The 20992-nt window shown below is 39.4% G+C and overlaps 1 protein-coding gene across 1 annotated transcript in view; it reads right to left on the bottom strand.

Moving 5' to 3' along the window:
• Nucleotides 1-999: 999 nt before the first annotated feature.
• senp3b (SUMO specific peptidase 3b) overlaps nucleotides 1000-20992 on the bottom strand; it is a 28565-nt gene continuing 8572 nt past the window's right edge. Inside the window, exons 6-12 of the mRNA XM_061066483.1 lie at nucleotides 20025-20172; nucleotides 15599-15646; nucleotides 11940-12017; nucleotides 4179-4316; nucleotides 2837-2920; nucleotides 2575-2625; nucleotides 1000-2114 (exon numbers count right to left, since the gene is read on the bottom strand). Of these exons, the coding sequence (XP_060922466.1) occupies nucleotides 2004-2114; nucleotides 2575-2625; nucleotides 2837-2920; nucleotides 4179-4316; nucleotides 11940-12017; nucleotides 15599-15646; nucleotides 20025-20172 (658 nt within the window). The 3' untranslated portion in view covers nucleotides 1000-2003. The remainder of the gene's footprint in view (nucleotides 2115-2574; nucleotides 2626-2836; nucleotides 2921-4178; nucleotides 4317-11939; nucleotides 12018-15598; nucleotides 15647-20024; nucleotides 20173-20992) is intronic.

Here is a 20992-nt window from a genome sequence, read left to right on the forward strand (position 1 = left end):
CACATCAAACCATCCCCAATCTCCCTCTATTTTGAGCAGTGGTTCACGTATTTTTTCTTTGCCATGCCAGATTTTTACTAGTGTTGTATTAAAGCTTCCTCATCAGCCCTAATGTGTTATGTGAAGTCTTTTGAATATATAAAAAAACACAACTATAACAATTTAGCATAAATCATACATTTTTGCCATCTTCCAAAACATCCAAGATTAGTCATAATGATTAAATCTTAAGATGTGTCACCTTATAGAGATCTCTGATAAGGGTCTTGCTGGATCCAATTTAATTAAAAGTGCATGATATTTGTTAATCAATCATGTTTTTAATTAAATAAAAAATCTCTATTTGCTAAGCTACTTGTGACAAAATAAATAAATAAATGAGTGCAGTCTTCTGATCTGAATGTTAGTTGTATTGTCATGTGGCATAAATTGGAAAATCTCAAGTAAAATACCTGTATCCCAATTGTGTACATCCAGGACAACATTCAGATAGCATAGCCAGCGTATACCCATTCAGTAATATCAGTACAAATTGCACACACATCTCGTTTGCCACGTATTTTAATTTTTAGCAACCATAATGAATTGTAGAAGATATATAAAACTGTCATCTCTGTTGCATCAACTCCTGTTTGAAAAAAAGACAGAAAAACAAACCAAAACACAGCTATCAACAAATTTGTCTTTCGTTACAAAAAGAAGAGGAGGACACTGTAACTCCAATGTGGACATGCTTCATCTATTGTGTAGCTGTCATGTTCCACACCAAAATGGCTCTTGAACTTTCAAAGACATACTAGCATGAGGATCTCTTCTGTACCTACACCGAAACAACACAAATTTGTAGTCCTCCTTTTAACACCGTTTCTTTAAAGCAATAAGCATATCAACACATTTACTGACAGAGATAAAACACAGAAAAAGATAAACGCTATGTAAAGCTACCCCTTCTTTAGGCCAATGTCAGTCTGGCTTGTTTGGGGGGGGGGGGGGGGGGTGTGATCAACAGATGCAGATCTAATCTCCCATGTGCATATGTTCCACTTGTATGACTGGGAATAAAGATGGTGGCTGAGGAGGTTTCTGGCAAAAAGAGTCAATATGTAACGTGTTTCAAGGATTATGTTTTACTACTTGTTTCCTTCAGGGAAAAAAAAGCACCAGGAGAGCTTGTTTTGCCATTTTCGGACGTCAACATGTTTCCATTTTCAGAATCAGTTTAAATCCATCTTAACATCTTCTAGAAAATGAATAAGCAAATATTATACATTGGAAATGTCACGTTGCACTACAGCGGCAAACATTATGTGCTGACTAGAATGCATCTTCAACATAACATTGACTGTAGCATGGGGGAGTGTATTTCTACTTTTTCTTCAAAAGACGTTGGCTCAGAGTTTCAGACTGAACACTTGGAATGGAACACAATTGATGTATAGAGTGGATGGATGGTAGGCACGGAAATCCACTGGTACTACTTAACAACAAGCGTACACAGACTTGTTCAAATCTTCTTCACACCACCTCTGCACTTACTATTTATGCATCTTCCGTTTAAGTAGCAGTCAGACTAATTGTGATTCAGGCCTTCATCTGGGCTGGATTCTTTAAAAAGCCAACCATAATCTTTTTTCCATGCTCCCATTCAGACAGAAAAATAGATATGGTATACAAAAAGATGGAAGATGAGCACATTTCCAAACCGGAAGCTAGTCTTGGCCTCTGTCAACCACAAAGGAATAACCATGGAAATGAAATCAGAGGGTTCAAAGGGGGGGTGAAGGGAAGCAAAGGGAGACAAAAAAGCAAAATAATAACATCACCTACAGTAGAAGTAATTTCTCTGGATATTGGCAGAGAAAAATAACGTTTTTCAAAAGTTTGTCTTTTTCCAGTCAATCATATGCTCATTGTCCTCTTCTTGTTATATCATTGTCCATCCATCTTGTTGGGGTTAGGGGTGGGAGCATCTGGAGATGGTGGGCTTGGTTTTAGGGGGTTGGTCACAGAATGAGCTTGCAGTGACATAGTTCTTTGTACATTTGCCTCCTCAGCCGTGGCATGTCCTGTTGGCCAAAGCTGAATGGCTGCCCAAGTGCCAGACACTTGCAGTACTGCAGGGTGTTGGGGGGGTATATGAGGGAGGGGGGGGGGGGGGAACAAGTTATAGGCCTGCAGATTAACAGTTTGACAACAAACATTCTGTAAGTGCATTTACACCAAGTGCAACATCAGCCCATAGGTGGGTGTGTTCCTCCAGTGCTGAGCGACCAGCTCCATAGATCCTCAAGTTTTAGCAACTAACAGCCTACTTCCTGAGTTAGATAGACCAGGGTTGGCTGAGTTGACTAAACACACTTAATTAGTTTCAAAGCCATAGCCTCTGTAGTCTTTCTAAGGCTCCAACAGTGGGTAGACACAGAAACTGAGACTGCATATGGGCCTAAATCACGACAGAGATACTGATTAGATAAACAATGTATCCCCTAACATTGAAATAGTTTACTTTGAGGCTACAAAATATTCCACATTATTCTGCATGTGTCAATAGGGGTTTAAAGTTGAGAAACTCACCTGTAGCACAAAAGCCCCACAGTCACTGTCATTGTTCTGACGACCCACATTCTGCAACATACAATCCGTCATGTTAGCAAACCATAGCACAGATGGCACACTAATACTATGAACTATCACTATCAGCATCCATGGCCTACGATCCCCCACAGAGATCACCAATTTTTGAATTAATTCTTTAGAGGGCTTTGTGTAATGAGAAACCTCAATCTGCGTCAGCGAGTCAAGTTTGGACAAAAATAAAACTAATAATGCATCTCACCATTTTAAAAAAGCCTTTCCATCCCGTCAAAAAGTCTTGTTGGTCTTTCTTGATGGCCTCTGCTTGCAGATACTTAAAAATGTGCTGTAAACAACAAAATAATCAATTAAAAGACTACAGAGATAAAGCAAACAAACAAGTTTCTGTGTAAATGTATGTACAGTGTGTGTGTGTGTTTTTGTATGTCTAAAGTGTATAAACTGCCAAATCCATGAATACAAATCTTGTAGGGACTTACATACCTGTAAAAGTACCAGAGGCGTTTCTGTTGAATGTAGGGTCTGAATATTTCAGCAATTAGGGATTTTAGTTTTTGATTCGCAAGTGGCTGATCAATTTAAAATTTAATCTCCAACAAAAAGTGTGCAGTTAGAGAAAATAACAAGAGGCTATTTCCTCTATTTAAGTGTGGTAGTAGAGGTGAAAATTAGATTGTGAACGATTAAAATTTCTATGCAGAGAGATTGTTAGAACGATGCTCAATTGTACATTGTTTAAGTATATATATATCATGACATTCATATTCAACCCGAATCTGCTCACGCTCTTCTCTTGCACTAACATGCACACACGCACACATACCGACACTGACGTCTCTGACCCACTATAGTTTAAAATTGATTTGTTTCTAACCAACTCCACATTGTAAACACTTAAAAACATACTGATCAATACTCTCAAATGAGCAAAAATCTTTCTTAATCTTGCTGCGTGCATTAACTATTTTACTCACCCGCCACTCCGCTCATTGTACATTTTTACAACCCCCTTGACCTATAGATCACTCGCAAGTCTGCAGGTATAAGTGATATCTGCATTTGTTCATATCTATCAACATGTCTATTTCAGGTAATCTAAATTTATTTAAAAAAAAAAAACATTAATAGACTTCCTTACAAGTAAAATAAGTATTTTCAGCTTTCTTTCACAAATATGGTATAACAAAAAACAGAAAACATGCAAAAAACTCAGTGACATTAAATAAACATTTATTTTGAATAATTAAATTCCCAAACAGCACCACAAACCCTCGAAAACACATCACACCCCAAGACCTCTGCAAACACAGGCAAGACCCTGCATGTTAGTATATTATAGATTGGGTTAATCTGAACACAGGTCAAGATAAAGAAACAGGCTGATGGTCAATGTTAACAGAGCAATAGGAGGTGTGTCAGAATAGACTACACCTGCCTGTTCTATGAAGGCAGTCTGCAGCCTGGACACTCTCTAGATGGAAAGTTTAATTTGGCGTCACACACTAATATACTATCCACAAAAGTCTCAAGGCATTTTTGTTTTTGTTTTCAATAAACTACGAGTACGTGTAGTCTAGTCCTACCTTCGGGCAGCGTCTGTTGAGGGTTCGCTGAGAGTCAAAATAGGTGATGGCTCGACGAGGAATGTCAACACTGACCAGCGACCAGTGAACCTCTAGGTGGATGGGGATCAACAACAGATCCTTCTGAAAGATGTCCACCTGATACAAGTCGAGTAAGATGAGAAGAGAGGATAGAGAGTAGTAGAAAGAGAAAACCTTGTTATGTTTAATATTACATACTGCTTTCAACCACTTGAAAGTACAGAAGAAATTGATTAGCTTTCTTTTCTAAACAGTGGTGAGCAATTTAATTAACCATGCAGACGAGAAAGAGTTTGTGCAGATGAAAATGGGAGGGTAGTTATTTTACCGTGTGTGTATGTGTACAAAATAACAACATTGCATTGATTCTTACTAAACTTGGTGGGAATATTACTTGTAAGGGTCTCTCCAGATGATCAAATTCAATCTGCTTTCAGAAAGCTGTATGCTTTTTTGATAACGTTCACAGATAACTTCATCTATAGAGTTTATGCTGAATATTGTCTGACTGCCAAGGATGGAACAAACTTGTTGGGAAATGTTTTTTAACTGGCCAGAGACACAAGCAGGATTTGTCATAATGCTGCAGATGGCCATTCTGATGGCTCAACAATTTTGTGTGAGAGACAATGGGACAAAAAAAAGTGTTTTGTGGACTCAAACACTTCACCCCCCCCCCCTCTCTTTCGGTATAGTGGTGCCTAGATAATGAGTAAATGTAAATTTTTCTGTGAACTATCCGTTTTAAAAGAATCTTGATTAAAAACGTATTACTTTTCTCTGAATCTATTCTTAGGATTCTCTTCTACGATTTGATTAAAAACATGGCAAGGACTGAAAAAGTGGTTTGTTCAATGTCACAGTTTCAGGTTACTCTTCCAAATAACACCTTTTTTTTTCAAGATACCAGCTAAATTAATTTATCCCATTTTCCTACAATAGTGTTCCACCCAAACACCTTTAACGAGAAGGGACTCGTTAATGAGAAAATACGTTGCCATCAGAGTTGAGTAATATTAGTTATTTGTACTAAATGATAGTTTTGTATTTATATAGCGCTTTTCTAGTCTTGACCACTCAAAGCACTTTACAGTACAGTTTTAAATTCACCCATTCACACACACATTCATACAGTGCATCTATTCGCAGCACTTTGTTATTCTATGGGGGGCAATTCAGGGTTCAGCATCTTGCGCAAGGACACTTCGGCATGCAGATGGGTCAAACTGGGGATCGAACTGCCGATCTTCAGGTTGAAGGACGACCACTCTACCCCTCAGCCACAGCCGCCCCTAAAATACTAAGTTCTGTTTTCACAAGACAATTGTACACAAGTATACATACAGGTTTAACCTATGCGACATGCGGTTAAAACAACATCTGTAGAAATGTTTATATATTTCGGGTGAAAAATCAGTAGACATTTCTCTCGTTAGATTTTGAAAAAAGGTTCGCCATCTACCCTTCATTTAATATTTTGTAGTTTGATTGAAAGTCGGTCATTGTGTTTTGTGAAGACCCTTTGCCTGGTGTTGTGCTAACCCAACATTCGCTGAGGCTCATTAACCAGGCATTGTCATGCCTTTGTTCACGGTACAATGAGGCCACAAGAGGATATTTAAGAAGCAAAACTGCCCATTTCTTGTTATTTCTCCATCAATTTATGCTTTCAAAAAGTGGTTGCTGTTAATGCTAACCGATTACACCAAGCTGCGTTTGTGAATAAGGCTTTGATGATGCAGTGTCTGACCTGCTAGACAGAGGCTTATCAAATAATAGCTCAAAAATATGGGAATCACATTCTCTTAGTGCTGGGCTATTTGGAAAAAAATCTTATGATAATATAGTATCGACGTACACTCACCAGCCACTTTATTAGGCACACCTGTTCAATTGCTTGTTAACACAAATAGCCAATCAGCCAAGCACATGGCAGCAACTCAGTGCATTTAGGCATCTAGACGTGGTGAAGACGACTTGCTGAAGTTCAAACCGAGCATCAGAATGGGAAAGAAAGGGGATTTAAGTGACTTTGAACGTGGCATGGTTGTTGGTGGTTGCTGGTCTGAGTATTTCAAAAACTGCTGATCTACTGTCAGAGGAGAATGGGCAGAGTGGTTTGAGATGATATAAAAGGCAACAGTAACTCAAATAACCACTCGTTACAACAAAGGTATGCAGAGTACCATCTCTGAACGCACCACACGTCGAACCGTGAAGCAGATGGGTTACATAGGAAACTGAGGCTACAATTCGCACAGGTTCACCAAAATTGGACAATAGAAGATAGGAAAAAAGTTGCCTGGTCTGATCAGTCTCGATTTCAGCTGGGACATTCAGATGGTACGGTCAGAATTTGGCGTAAACAACATGGAAGCATGGATCCATCCTGCATTGGATCCATCCTGCCTTGTATCAATGGTTCAGGCTGGTGGTGTAATGGTGTGGGGGATATTTTCTTTGCACACTTTGGGCCCCTTAGTACCAATTGAGCATTGTTTAAACGCCACGCCTTGTTGAATCAATGCTACTAAGAACTAAGGCAGTTCTAAAGGCAAAAGGGGGTCCAACACGGTACGAGCAAGGTGTACCTAATAAAGTGGCGGGTGAGTGAATATCGCGATATGAATCAAATGAGCACCACTGCAGCACTGAGGCGCATTATTCTACCCATGACTCTGCTCCTTTGACTCATGACTTTTTTTCATGGCCCTTCATGAAGACAATTTGACAATTAATAATAATTTAGCTATAATGAAAATGACCTTGCTCCCGTCAGTTACATGAGTTTTGAGCTGACCTGAGCTCATCCTGATGTGCCCTCTTCAAAGCCCGTAAATGGGGTTTGCAGCAGTGTGCACAATATTTGGTGTATTTCTATATAAACACAGTAAGGAATGAGCATGCATGGTTGTGTTTATATTGCTGTGTGCACTGAGCAACTTTTACTAGTAGCGTTGGGTGCCATCTGCCAGCTAACCACTGTGCTGCTGCAGCCTGAGGAAGCCTCTACCATGTTTTTTTTTAATGTCTAGGATCTCAAATTAATATAGCCCTCCAGCAGCAACAACAACAGTGACAGCAGCAACCTCTTCAAAAAAAACAACAACAGCAACTTGTAGCTGTACGTTATGTTGGTATATGACAATTGTTTTATCACCCAGCCCTACATTTTCTCAAATTACATGTTTGAATATGTAAATGGTCTCTCCACATTATTGCAATTATTCGTTTTGTAAAGTATTGGTATGGAAAAAATATTACAGTAATAGAAAATTATAGTTTATTCATCCTGGCCTACAACAAATTATTAGTTCACATTACTGGTTGATTATTGTGTGATGGTCTGTCACTGACTGACAAAGGAAAAATACCCTACGGTTGAAACAGTTGTCAACGGTTTTGTTAATTTTATTCGCTCTAGAGTTTATCTAGACAAATGTAACCTTACGTGATCAAAAAGTCAGGACATCAGTGTTAAAGTGAGTGACCTGTTTATCCAGAAACATAAATATGAATTCAGCAGGTTTTAATAAAGATCAATTGCGAGTGATTAGAAAACATCAGAGGAGCAGAGTCACCTGTTGACCTGCGGAGCAATGCTCCTCAGTGCAGTGGTGCTGCTAAGGTGGGCCAGGCGGGGCCACCTTAATACAGTAAAGGCTATATTCTGTTTGTCCTTTTAAGTCTTAGGTGCAGCACACAAGTATAAACTGAACGTATGTCAAATCAGTGTGGAGAGCACTGACCACTGTCATGGACTTACTGATTTTTGAATTGCAGCACAATTGTACTAACATTAACAATGTTATATATTTTTAAAGCATTTTCTAAATAAAAACAGTCTTCATGTTTGTCCGACTGATTTTATTAAAATCGATGAAAAAGCAGACATGTGCAGTTATGTAGAAAACTGTGGATGTGATACATTGAAACGCATCGATGTGAATCGAATCGTTGACTGCTGAATTGTAATCGAATCGTGAGGCTAGTGAAGATGCAAACCTCTATGGTTTAGTATGTTTGTCATGTTGCACTGTACCTGTTGTTCTTTTTGTCTTTGTGATCTGTTGACCAAACTTAAGTTAACTGTTGCCCCGAAAAGGCATGATATTGAGTTTGTTTTAAATAGGGAAATTATGGCAACAAAGTGACATCTCATAATATTGAATAGTTTTAAAGTGATGTGAAACAATTTAAAATTGTAATTTTCCAACAAGTATTGAATGTAGAGGCAAATAAGGATATCACTGTAAAGTAACAGTGTGAAATACATTTCTTGCAGATTATTAGTAAATCTAAATCAAATTCACCAATACAGTTATTAAATATAAATTAATATCATGCAGATAAATGGTACATCTAAATTAACTGGACCCAGATAATTAGTAAATGTAAATATGTTTTCCTGTTAAATCACAATTGATTGTGATTTACCAAATCCTACAAATGTTTTGTTTAGATTTAGCCAATTTAATCCATACTTTTTAATTAAATTTAACATTTTGAACATCTGTAGCAAGACTTAAAATCACAGCTTCCCTTTATTTTTGTATGAACAGGCTGCAGCTGGAATTGATTAGAATGATACCAGGTCAAAGTGAAAAAAAAGGTATTCATGTTATTTGTTTATTCCATGTATTTATATTTCGACATTAACTTACAAACATTTTGTCTGACTTCCAAACCCCCAGTGATTATTGACGTTATGCATTTAATGGTTTTTGGTTTTAAATGCATCCTGAATGCATGTTCTCATGATCAGATTTCACTCACAGCTACATATGCAAACAAATGTATGTCATTTGTAATCGTGAAAACCAAATTAATATTTTATCTCGTCTGAGTTTACAGATGTGTCCGATGAAACTGCGTTTGTGTGCGCGTGTCTGTGTGGGTCAGCACTAGGGATGGGAATCGAAAACCGGTTCTTGTTTAGAACCGGTTCCCAGTGAACCAATTCCTTGGAATCGTTGGCGAAATTCTTTAAAGATTCTGCTAACGGTTCCCTGTGCTGTTGCGCATGCGCGAACTTTTTCATTCAGACGGCAGCAAACATGTCATGGCGGCAACCCGGAGTAGCTCGGCGGCTACTGCGGCTTCGCTCGGCAGTAACGTCGCAGTAGCTCGGCGGCTACTGCAGCTTCGCTCGGCGGTAACGTCGCAGTCCCTGCAACAACAACAGCTCCCTGAGTCCATGGCCCAGAGAGTGCATCAAGAGGTCCAGCTGGGACCAGAGACACACTTTACCCCTGCTGTCAGGTCTAGCTGAGTCCTATCTGTGTGTTCAGGCATCCTCCACCCATCTGAGAGAGTGTTCTCCACGGCTGGAGACACAATTAGTCCTGAGAGATCCCGTATCCTTCCGGAGAAAGCAGACATGCTTATTTTTCTGCACAAGAATTGTTGATTTTGTTGATTACAATTGCTGGTGCAGACTTGATGGTATTTGCCACTGCTAGTTTAATTTTTGGCAGCTCAGTTTTCATATACCCTTTTTAAAAAAGGAAGGAGCATTGTAGTTTCTAGTAACATGTTTAAATTAAACAGAGTAAGTTTTATTTAAGTTATATAAGTTTTATTTTATCGTAATTTCTACAGAAGAATGTCAGGTTTATCTTTAGTTCAAGAGGAATACGTGAATGTTTTTGGTTATTTAAAAAATTTAAATGTTTATGTATACATACTGTATATGGTGTGCATCATTATAGAAAATTATATAAAAGAAAATTAATGTAAATAAACCCGTTTGTGCTCTTTTCCCCCCCCTTGCCCAAAAAGAATCGATAAGAGAATCGATAAGGAATCGAATCGATAAGCAGGAATCGATAACGAATCGGAATCGTTAAAATCTTTTCAATACTCATCCCTAGTCAGCACACGCACAAGAGAGACTGAGTAGAGCTGCTGATTCCTCACACTGAAACATTGAGTTGCGAGTGAGCACCGCAGCGAATGGCAGCTTGACCCAGTATCTATGTCCCACTTTAACTAAGCTAGACCTGGAAGACATCCTGCGTCGTCCCTGTGCCAAAGAAAGGGTGTATCAGTGCTCCCAGTGACTTCAGACCTGTGGCTTTAACGTCACATGTCATGAAAACCTTCAATAGGATCATCCTACAGCACCACAGGCCCCTGATACATGACAACCTGGTTCAACTATAGTTTGCATAGCAGACTGATATTGGGGTGATGCCATCATGTACCTGGATCACAGGGCATACTGTACACACACCCTGAGAGGCCGAAGAGCACCAAGAGGATTATATTCTTAAAATGTTCCAGTGTGTTTAACATCGTTCAGCGACTCAGGTCAGCCCCAGAAGCTCTCCGACATGGATCACAGACTACCTCACTTTCAGTGTGTCAGGCTGCAGGACTGGTTGTCAGATGTGATGTGAACAACACTGGTACACCCCGGGGAACTGTCCTGTCACAATTTCTATTCACCCGTTCTACTAAACTTCTAATACAACATCAATCAAATTTTATTTGTATAGCCCATATTCACAATTCAAAATTTGTCTTATAGGGCTTTAACAAGGTGGGACATCCTCTACCCTTAACCCTCTGACCCCTTAAACATAGTAACTTGCCACCTACAGCAGTTCTTTAAAAAATCCTCCATTGTCGGCTGCATCACAGTTGACAAAAAAGAGTTGAATAGAGACCTGGTTGGGAGTTTTGTGGAATGGTTTGGAGAAAACTCCTGCAGTTCAACATCAGTAAAACCAAGGAGCTGGTGGTGAATGTCCGATACAGACGGAGATCCCTGACACCTTTTGTGATTAATGGCGAAGGCGTGGAGATGGTGGACACTATAAGTTTCAGGCAGTGCATCTAAAAAACAAACTGGACTGGTCAGACATCACTGAGGCTCTCAACAGGAAGGGACACAACAACAACAGGATGTTCTTTCTGAGAGGGCTCAGGTCTTTTAACATGTGCAATCAGCTGCTACAAATGTTTTACTGTTCTGTTGTGGCCAGTGTCATCTTCTTTGCTGTGGTGTGCTGGGGGGGTGGCAACAAGTCAGTGAGGAAGGCCAACTCTGTAAAAGGGATGGAACTTGACAGTGTTGAGGCAGTGACAAAAAAGATGACAGAAACCAGAGGCCATCATTCTTTCTCAGCTGAACTGAGGCAGCGCAGGAGCATATTCAGCCTCAGTGCCTCAAAGCACTTGGGGGATGTTCCATTGTTTCATCAGCCATCAGACTACATAACGCCACAGCACACTGTGTCAAACAACAAAGTCTATAATCCTAGAAAGAACGGCTGAACATTTTGTATAGGAATGCACCAATCCAATATTATTATCCGATATTGACTAAACAGCTAGATCGGGTATCGGATAATGAACAACAAACAAGGTATTTCACGCTTGCTACGCTAACAGGTTTGACGTGTGGCCAATGTCGCATTTAGGTTCAACTGTCCACTGGTTGGACACGAGTTGGACGCCTCCCAGTGCGATGCTCCAAGCAAAAAACTTCCATATAACACACCAGTGACTCATTTTCAACTGCCCTAAGGAAATGGTTTATCAGTGGCATTCTCCATTGACTTAAGTGCACATCAATTTAGGGACAATGCTAGTAACAGATTTAACTGCTTAGCAAACATGGGGGTAACTCCTGCTTGTTTTGCCACTTAATGATTTAAAATGACAAGATGGTCTAGGAGTGCATCCCAACAACTTAATTGAAGGGTTAGGGTTTTCAAAGAAGGAAACACTTACGTTTTTTGTCCACCGTTTGACTCCATCATATCCTTTTGTCCTTAGTTTATCATAAAAGAAGCTGTTGAAAAAGTGAACCTGAGGAAGACAGAAATTAACAATTATGCAGAGGAAAAAATGGTTGTATGTAATAGTCAACAAAATGTGTGATGATTGTGGACTCCAATTGTGAACACGTTTATGTTATGGGAAATGTGAACAATATTTTGAGATGGGATTCCTCAAATAAAACAGGGTTAGGGTGAATTACTTTTAAATCCTAATTGAACACAATCAAGAATTGTGTTAAAAGTGCACAAGTAGACACATGTCCACGATGTCACTATGTTTGTGTGTTGAATAATTGTTGAAACAGTGAAAACACAAGCAAGGATGGTTTGAGAGAGTTTTGTTTTTCTCCTGTTGACCTTGTGTGGCAGTGGTGCATGCCACGGGGCTCTCCAACACAAAGCCAGAGACGTAACGATTGCTTTTTAACATATTTATTTGTCACCACACACGTGATCAAAACATATAAACTTCAACACACAAAGTAATTAGCTTTCCAACTACCTTCGGCTCTCCTCAGGTATCTCGAGTCTGTCTCTGAGGCGCCCTGAGGCAGCGAAGCCGCTGCCTTTTAAAGTGTGAGGACCAATCAGCTAACAGTCCTCAGCTGCGCTGATTGATCCTCTGTGGTGCAGGTGAGGGTTCTCTCCCAGCCCCCTCACCCCCACACCTTGTATTAAGTGTGTATTGCAAATTTAATGATTTTGAATGGAGTTTGGTGGGTTTAGCAAATGTGCCAAAAAGGGAAGGAAAAAAGATAGGGATCATTTTCATAATGCTAGATGAGACATTTATTATTCAATTAGTCAATTATTATGTAGGCTTGGCCTGTTCTGCAGGCATATACCAAATGTTTGAATCTGGTATGTACTGTATAGCCTATATGAAGTGATTTCATGAACACATATTAAGATCAATCCAGGAAAGAAGATTCAAATTGGTCAAGTTCTATCGGCTGCAGCTTAATGTCTGTGAAATTATCTCAATTGTCCATATTGACTCATTGGGCTTTCTCTTTTTCAAGATGGATATATATATAAGAATTGAAGAGGGAAGATCTTGGAGGAATACCAGTTAGACTTCTTGGCACTGATCGGAGCATAGCTAAATGGCAGCACTATCCCTCTCCTCAACAAGTTTATGTCTACTGGCCCTGTATGTTCATGTGGATATTTGGGCTTGTTTGAGAGTTTAACAAAAATGTTGGGGGGGGGGGGGATGGATCACTGAAGTAATTCCACACGCCATTACAGAAAAGGGTCAGTATTGAGCTGAGGTTAGAAAGTAGGGACCCAAATCTAAGGAGTTTCACCGGAGGTCATGTCTGAAAACAACTTATGAGAGATGGCGAGTGATTGCGTGTAGTGAATGACGTTGTGTGCTGGGGAGGGAGATAGAGAAGGTAAAGAGTGATTCTAAATGTGTTTTTTTTCCCCAGCCAAGGACCCCCTACCAGATATATTGCAGGGATCCTCTCAAGATCCCTGGGAATAATTTGAGAGAGCCTATTTTTTACACATGTTCTTAGTTGTGTGGGGGGAAAAAATGGAGGAAATGTCTTAGAAAGATATTAGACAAGTATTTTCTGCATGTGAACACTGAATACTTATACAGTGGCAGGGTTTCCCCCAGTGCTGTATAGGACTGGCGGGCCGCCAGGCCTTACTCCCCCCCCCGCCAGGCTAAGCGTCGCATGGTTTTTTTTATTTAAAAAAAAAAAAAAAAATCCATCACTTGCGCACATCAACAACACTTCACTTCCTCATTGAGCCCCGATCACAGACATGGCCCCGATCCCCAAGCAACCATCCTATTGGTCCAAACAGTCACATGTCCCACCCAGACGCCTTCACTGACCCTCGGACAACAGAATGCTCCTTTAACACAGTGTTTTACTGAACATACGTCGCCTTCACTGATCCTCAGACATCAGAACGCTCCTTCAACACAGTGTTTTACTGAACATAAGTCAAAACCGAACATAAACATAAACCTAGTCCGTTACACGATTAGGCTGCAGCTATTTGGTTTTATTTATTTAAAAATAGGGTACTTCTTATTTCATACATTTTCCACAAATATGAGGAGGACTCAAATAGCCCTACAAAGTTCTGTGTTTAATTTATTTCAAAGTAGGCCGACACTTGCCTGTGTATTTTGTTTGTTTGTTATTTTGTTGCTTGTCTGTTTGAGTAGCTGGCTGAAAGCAAAGAAGTAGTACGCTTATCTTTTATTGGTAACCAAACTGTTACGGTTCATTGTTTCTGAAATAAGAGGCCTGACTGCTATGTTCACAGCAAACTTGAATTTTTTTTAATATTAAGTAGGGCTGCCACTAACGACTATTTTTCTATCGATTAATCTGACGACTATTTTATCGATTAATCTAAACGATTAATTTTCCTTCCAAAAAATCAAATTGACCATTTCAATTCAGTTAATTTTATTTTGATAACAACAAACTGTATGTCACCATATAATGCAGCACAAAACAAAATGTAAACAAAGGCTCAAATATTAAAGTGCAAAACTGTAGGTTTAAACTAGCAACTCCAACGTGATAAAAATAAATAAAAAAGAGGGCTTATAAGTTAAGTCAGCAGTGCAACTCAAAAAGATATCAAAGTATCTATTTAACCCCTTATCAAAATAAAAAAGTTAGGTGTGCATATTAAACAAAGTGCAACATGTTTAGAGTATAAGACTCAACACCCCCCCCCCCCGCGGGTGCCTTCTAGCAGCCCTACCACCAGGCTTAGCAAGTTTTCTGGGGGAAACCCTGAGTGGAAAACGAAAATTAACAGCAAACAATCTGTTTAACTGATAGCACACACATTAGAGTGTTGTTCTACCCATAATGAGTACATACTTTGAACATTCACAGCATAGGTTTGAAAAAGTATGTGAATACCTAGACTACGACTTCAGCAAAAGGTTATTGGAGTCAGAATTTAGCAAACCTGGAGTCTAATGACAAATTTGGAGGTGTCGGTTAAAGCAACTTTGACTACATTTTTGTAACTTTTTATGTTTGCTATTCAGAAGAAGTATTTGCTGATGTGAACCATGCTTCGCAAAAGGGGATCTCAGACAACCTACGAGCAAGAGTAGGTGACTGGCATGAAGCTGGAAAGGGTTACAAAGTCTTCTCAAAAACTTTAGACTTATATCTGTCTACAGTTAGACAAATTGTTGATAAATGGAGAGGATAAGGTACAGTGGTTAGTCTCCCTACAAGTGGCCAAGATGACTCCAAAGGCACATTGCAGAATCCTCAATGAGATAAAAAAGAACTCTGGAGTAACACTTTCGAAGCTGAAGGAATTATTGAAACTGGCTAACATCTCTGTTCAGGAGTCAACCATACACTAAACCTTAAATAAGCAGGGTGTCCACCAAATTATAAATTGAATAGAAATACATTCAACACCCCAACCTTATTCAGTAACTTGTGCAAGGTGGGCATTAACACTTGGGAATCTTAATGTAATCAGATTTGGTTTTAACCATGTTAAACAAATCAATCACTTTTTTTTTTAAATTTTGTTTTACTTGTTTCACAGAGTTGTTTCTGTGTAAAATCAGTAGTTGGTACATTATTATTTCCTTACCCTCTCTGGCACAGAATCCATGACCAGGTCCCCATACATGTTCATAACCTAAAAAACAGAGCAAATGAAGATTACATATATAAACAAACATCTTTAAGAGGGATACAGGGCATTCTCTGATCAGTGAATAACTTTTGTCTGAGATCAATAACAATTGCACTGCCCTTGGTACAAAGAAAAGAAAGTGCTGCAATGGCACAGTTTCTCATCTGTAAGCAGTCTGCCACCCAGTCTGATGAAATTTGTTTTCATTTATTTGAGCAGAGAGGTACATTTTCTTAGAATACTGAGGTTTTAAAAGTATTTATATCATTGTAACTATTACAGAACTTCAACATGTTGAAGTAATAACACCCAGGGTTGTGTCTCAAGATACTTTAAAATTTAACATCAACTTACACATAGGACAGACAGGCAACATAATGGCCATGTAATGTACAGCCATTTAGAACCATCACACTTCCACCACTGTGTTTGGCTGTCGGTATTATGTTCTTAATGTGTAATGCTTTGTTTGCTTTATGTCACATGTAATGACGTTGATGGCAATTGTAACGCATAGATGCATAAAGAAAAAAAAACATCTCCCAGTGAAAAAACAGTGACATGCACCTAGAAGACACTGACGAAGATGTCAAAAGAGTTTAGGGTAATAAGAGCTAATGACGGTGTTGAGGTGCTGTAAACAAAAATCACGCGATCTTCGCAGCGGACTTAATACATCACTTCCCGCTTCTGTCTGCCCCACCTCTAGTCTGAATAATGCAGAGGATTCGATGCTGTTGTGAGCACGTCCGTGCCGAAAACCTCCCGCTGTGTTGTGCATGTGTGAAACGGCTTGAGTGTCATGTCAGAGGTGAAAATGGTCTATGCTGTGCCTTGTGAAGCTCATGTGACATTGTTGTCTCCTCTCTGGTGTAAACCTTCGAAACGTGGGGAAGGCAAACACTACAAATGATAAAGCAGAGAACAGGGCAGAGGCAGAGCCTATTAGAAGTAGTAAGTTTGTCACATGAAGCTGTTATAGCCCAGGCCTAATTAGCGCCCGTTTGTCTGTGAATGTGTCTCTCTGTCTACAGGTGTGCACTTCTGGGTCTCCTCCCAAGACACAGATTCATGGGCTTTGCCTAAGGACTTTACTGGCAATGTACTCTAGTTAAAGTCTGGGTTTAGAACCAATCATAGCACAGAGACAGCCCTGGCAAAAGTCACTAATGACCTTCTAATAGCTTCAGATCAGGGACTTGTGTCTGTCCTCGTTCTGTTAGATCTCAGTGCAGCATTCGACACAATTGACCATCAAATTTTATTAGAGAGACTAAAACAGTTAATTAACATTAAAGGAACGGCCTTAAACTGGTTTAAATCTTATTTTGCTGATCGCTCCCAATTCGTTCAAATCAATGATGAGTCATCGGTGCGCACCAAAGTTAACCATGGTGTCCCACAGGGGTCTGTGCTCGGCCCAATTTTATTCTCATTATATATGCTTCCACTAGGAAACATTATCAGGACACACTCGGTAAATTTTCACTGTTATGCGGATGACACCCAGTTATATTTGTCAATAAAACCTGATCAAAGTAATCAATTAACTAAACTTTGAGCATGTCTCAAGGACATAAAAACCTGGATGACCCGCAATTTTCTCTTATTAAACTCAGATAAAACAGAGGTTATAATACTCGGCCCTAAACACCTTAGAGATACATTATCTAATGATATAGCTGCGCTAGATGACATTGCCCTTGCTTCCAATGACACAGTCAGGAACTTGGGAGTGATCTTCGATCCTGATTTGTCCTTTAATAGTCACTTAAAAGTAATTTCTAGGACCGCGTTTTTCCACTTGCGTAATATCTAAAAAATCAGACATGTCCTTTCGCAAAAAGATGCAGAAAAACTAGTCCACGCCTTTGTTACATCGAGACTGGACTATTGTAATTCATTATTATCAGGCTCCAGCAGCAAGTCGTTAAAGACTCTGCAGCTGGTCCAAAATGCCGCAGCACGTGTCCTGACGAGAACTAAGAAAAGAGAGCACATTTCTCCAGTATTAGCATCGCTACACTGGCTTCCTGTTAAATCTAGAATAGAATTTAAAATTCTCCTCCTCACCTTCAAGGCCCTTAATGATATGGCACCTCTTTACCTTAAAGAGATGTTAGTTCCATATCAACCTACTAGAGCACTCCGATCCCAGAACTCAGGTTTACTTGTTGTCCCTAAAGTCTCTAAAAGTAGAGTAGGAGCCAGAGCTTTTAGCCATCAAGCCCCACTGCTGTGGAATAATCTCTCACTTTCAGTTAGGGAGGCAGACACGCTCTGTTCGTTTAAAAGTAGACTCAAAACCTTCCTTTTTTATAAAGCTTATAGTTAGAGCTAATTTGTGCGATGTTCCAAATTTGATTAAATGGCAAAAACCCCTGATGATGCTAAGACGCACAGGGAATTTATGACACAAGACACACGGAGCTTCTCTTTCCTGCTTCTCCTTCCTTTTCTCCATATTTATCACATCAAGATAATTCTTATCTGATCAGTACATGTTACTAACTTGACCCCTTTTCCCGGAGTTTCTGTGCCTTAGCGCCCGCGGATGCAGGGCCACAGCTGTGGCCGCACCATGGATTATGATTGTGGATCGCGTGTCGGAGGTCGCAATGGTGGATCCAGTTCGGTGGATTCTGTATCGTGCCAGCTGATCGTCGTTGTAATGGAGGATCCTTTGTCGCGTTGGCATCGGATGATGAGGGACCACGACCGAGGCGGCAGCTGATAATGGATTCTAACTGGCGGCGGTGGACAATGACTGTGGATTATAGTGGATCCCATCCTGATGCTGGATCGTGGTCTTGCTGCTGGCCAGAGACTGTGATTGCAGCGGGACTGCCTGACACATAGTATTGAAAAATGTTTAGCCTAATGGATGCTGCTAAAAATCCTGATGATTTTTTCTTACACCTGACATCTATTGCACTTCTGTCCGTCCTGAGAGAGGGATCCCTCACATGTGGCTCTCTCTGAGGTTTCTACATATTTTTACCTGTGAAAAGGGTTTTTAGTAGTTTTTCCTTACTCTTGTTGAGGGTTAAGGACAGAGGATGTCACACAATGTTAAAGCCCCATGAGACGAATTGATATTTGTGAATGTGGGCTATACAAATAAAACTTGATTGATTGATTGATTAAAATTCCCCTGGTTAATGTTTCTTGTGATTGTATGTCTATTTTATTGTGCAAAAGTTATACACAATAAAATATACTTACAGTCACAAGATTTTGTGGGTGGGGTTTATCTTCATAGATATACATACAATTGAGTTGAATTACTATAATTCCAGTTGAGAACCCCCATTCTGACATTAACATTAAAAGATATCTTAGTCATAATTAAGTTGCAGATGTCTGTAATACATATAAAAACAGCATTATACAAAAAGAGAAATTTGCTTATTGAATTAACTGCTGGAAAATATCAAATGTAGTTTTTTATCTATTAATAATAGATTAATCGAAGTAACAGTCAACAGCATAATCAATTATTTTCCAATAGTTCTAACCATGGTTCCCTGGAGTACCAGGGACCTAATTTATAAAACAGTGCATAGGATTAATACTAAAAGAGTACAAAAGCGTGTGCTCACAAAAGCCAACAAGCCAAAACATTTACTGATTTATAAAACCATGTGCGTGCACACCTGAATGCAAGGTTTCCTTTATCACAGTTAACCTGGAAAAGTGCATACATGGATCGGCCTAATACCCCGCCCTCTACATTCAACCATAAAAGATCAATGCAAAGCACCTTATGAATATTAAATGACCAAAATTATCAATGGGTTTCTATGGTGAATCATTGCATCAAGCCAGATCTGGCCTGTGTTACATGTGGGTCCCATTGTCAGTGAAATAAAGAAGGAATTATCTGATTTAAAGTTTTTTTTGATGCGGCTACACAATCTTACATAGGCCATCTAAAATGTGGGAGTGTTTTTGAGAGACTAAAAAAGTGAAAATTAGAAATGGCTTATGAAGATAATGGAATTGAACTATTGTTGCACTGTGCGCCAGCATAGTTGTGCAAGCAAGGAATGGTAAGGTATTCCTGGATGATCAAATTGTGGAGCTTATTGGTCAACAAAATATGGTCTGAAAAACACATGTTCGAAGATATTAGATCGGCATCGTCCATCGCGATGTTTCACTGCATACATTGTCATATGCCAATTAAGTTGACATTTCCCAACCCTAATTAGAATAGAAATGGTAAGCAAAGCTTGAGTGGCAGATATACAGCACGTGCACAGGCTATGCATCACCCTTCTGATGTTTTTCATTGACGATTTTCTTCACTATGACAAGTAAAATGTAATACGCGAAAACAGTTAATTGTATTAACAGTTACAAGTCTGTCATGCCGTACCTGGTCGTTGAGCCAGTTCTGTCCATACAGAGTGCCCAGGTCATCCATAGTCAGAACGTGGCGTTTGTAGTTGACTCGAAATGTTTTAGCCAATGCTGATCCTGATGAACGCTGGAAGGACTGTATTAGGTGCTGAACCAATGCTTTCCTAATGAACAAATCAAATATGAATTCATATTAGAAGGGGAAAAATACACCCACTATTTTTATTTTTCCTCTGGATTATGTTTCAAATGTCATGAATTGTGAAATGGATCAACCTTCAGTGTGACAGTGTCAATGGACCAGACCTTGGATTGTTACTAATTTAAGTCTTACTTGTTCACGTCAAACGTCATTATGGTAAATGGTAAATGGATTTGTATTTATATAGCGCTTTTCTAGTCTGATGAAGACCACTCAAAACAGTTTCACATTCACCCATTCACACACACATTCATTCAGTGCATCTACTTTCAGCACTTTGTTATTCTATGGGGGGCCATTCAGGGTTCAGCATCTTGCCCAAGGACACTTCGGCATGCAGATGGTTCAGACTGGGGATCGAACCACCGACCTTCAGGTTGGAGGACGACCACTCTACCCCTCAGCCACAGCCGCCTTTTATGGGTTATCACAATGTATTTGTTTGGCCTGAATAACGTTTTCTGATGATAACTTTGGATAATATTGATGATTCATTGAGTTAAAAATTAATAATAATAAAAAAAGATTTATTAGAACTCTACATGACATTTGGAGAGCCTCCTGTACAACCTAACAGCGGTTCAGTCACACTGTTCTTTGAAACCCAACTGTTACTCTGTACAGTCTTGTCAGGAACCAAAACAGACAAACAGAAATTATGACAGCAGAGTTACAGTAGAGTGTATCATAAGCCTAAGATTAAGTATTGTAAGCAAATAAAAGTATTTTTTTATATTTTGCGTATGTACAAAATGTAAAACTACATTTTCATTCTGTGACAG

Source organism: Limanda limanda, chromosome 22, assembly GCF_963576545.1.
Source record: "Limanda limanda chromosome 22, fLimLim1.1, whole genome shotgun sequence".
Lineage (NCBI taxonomy): Eukaryota > Metazoa > Chordata > Actinopteri > Pleuronectiformes > Pleuronectidae > Limanda > Limanda limanda.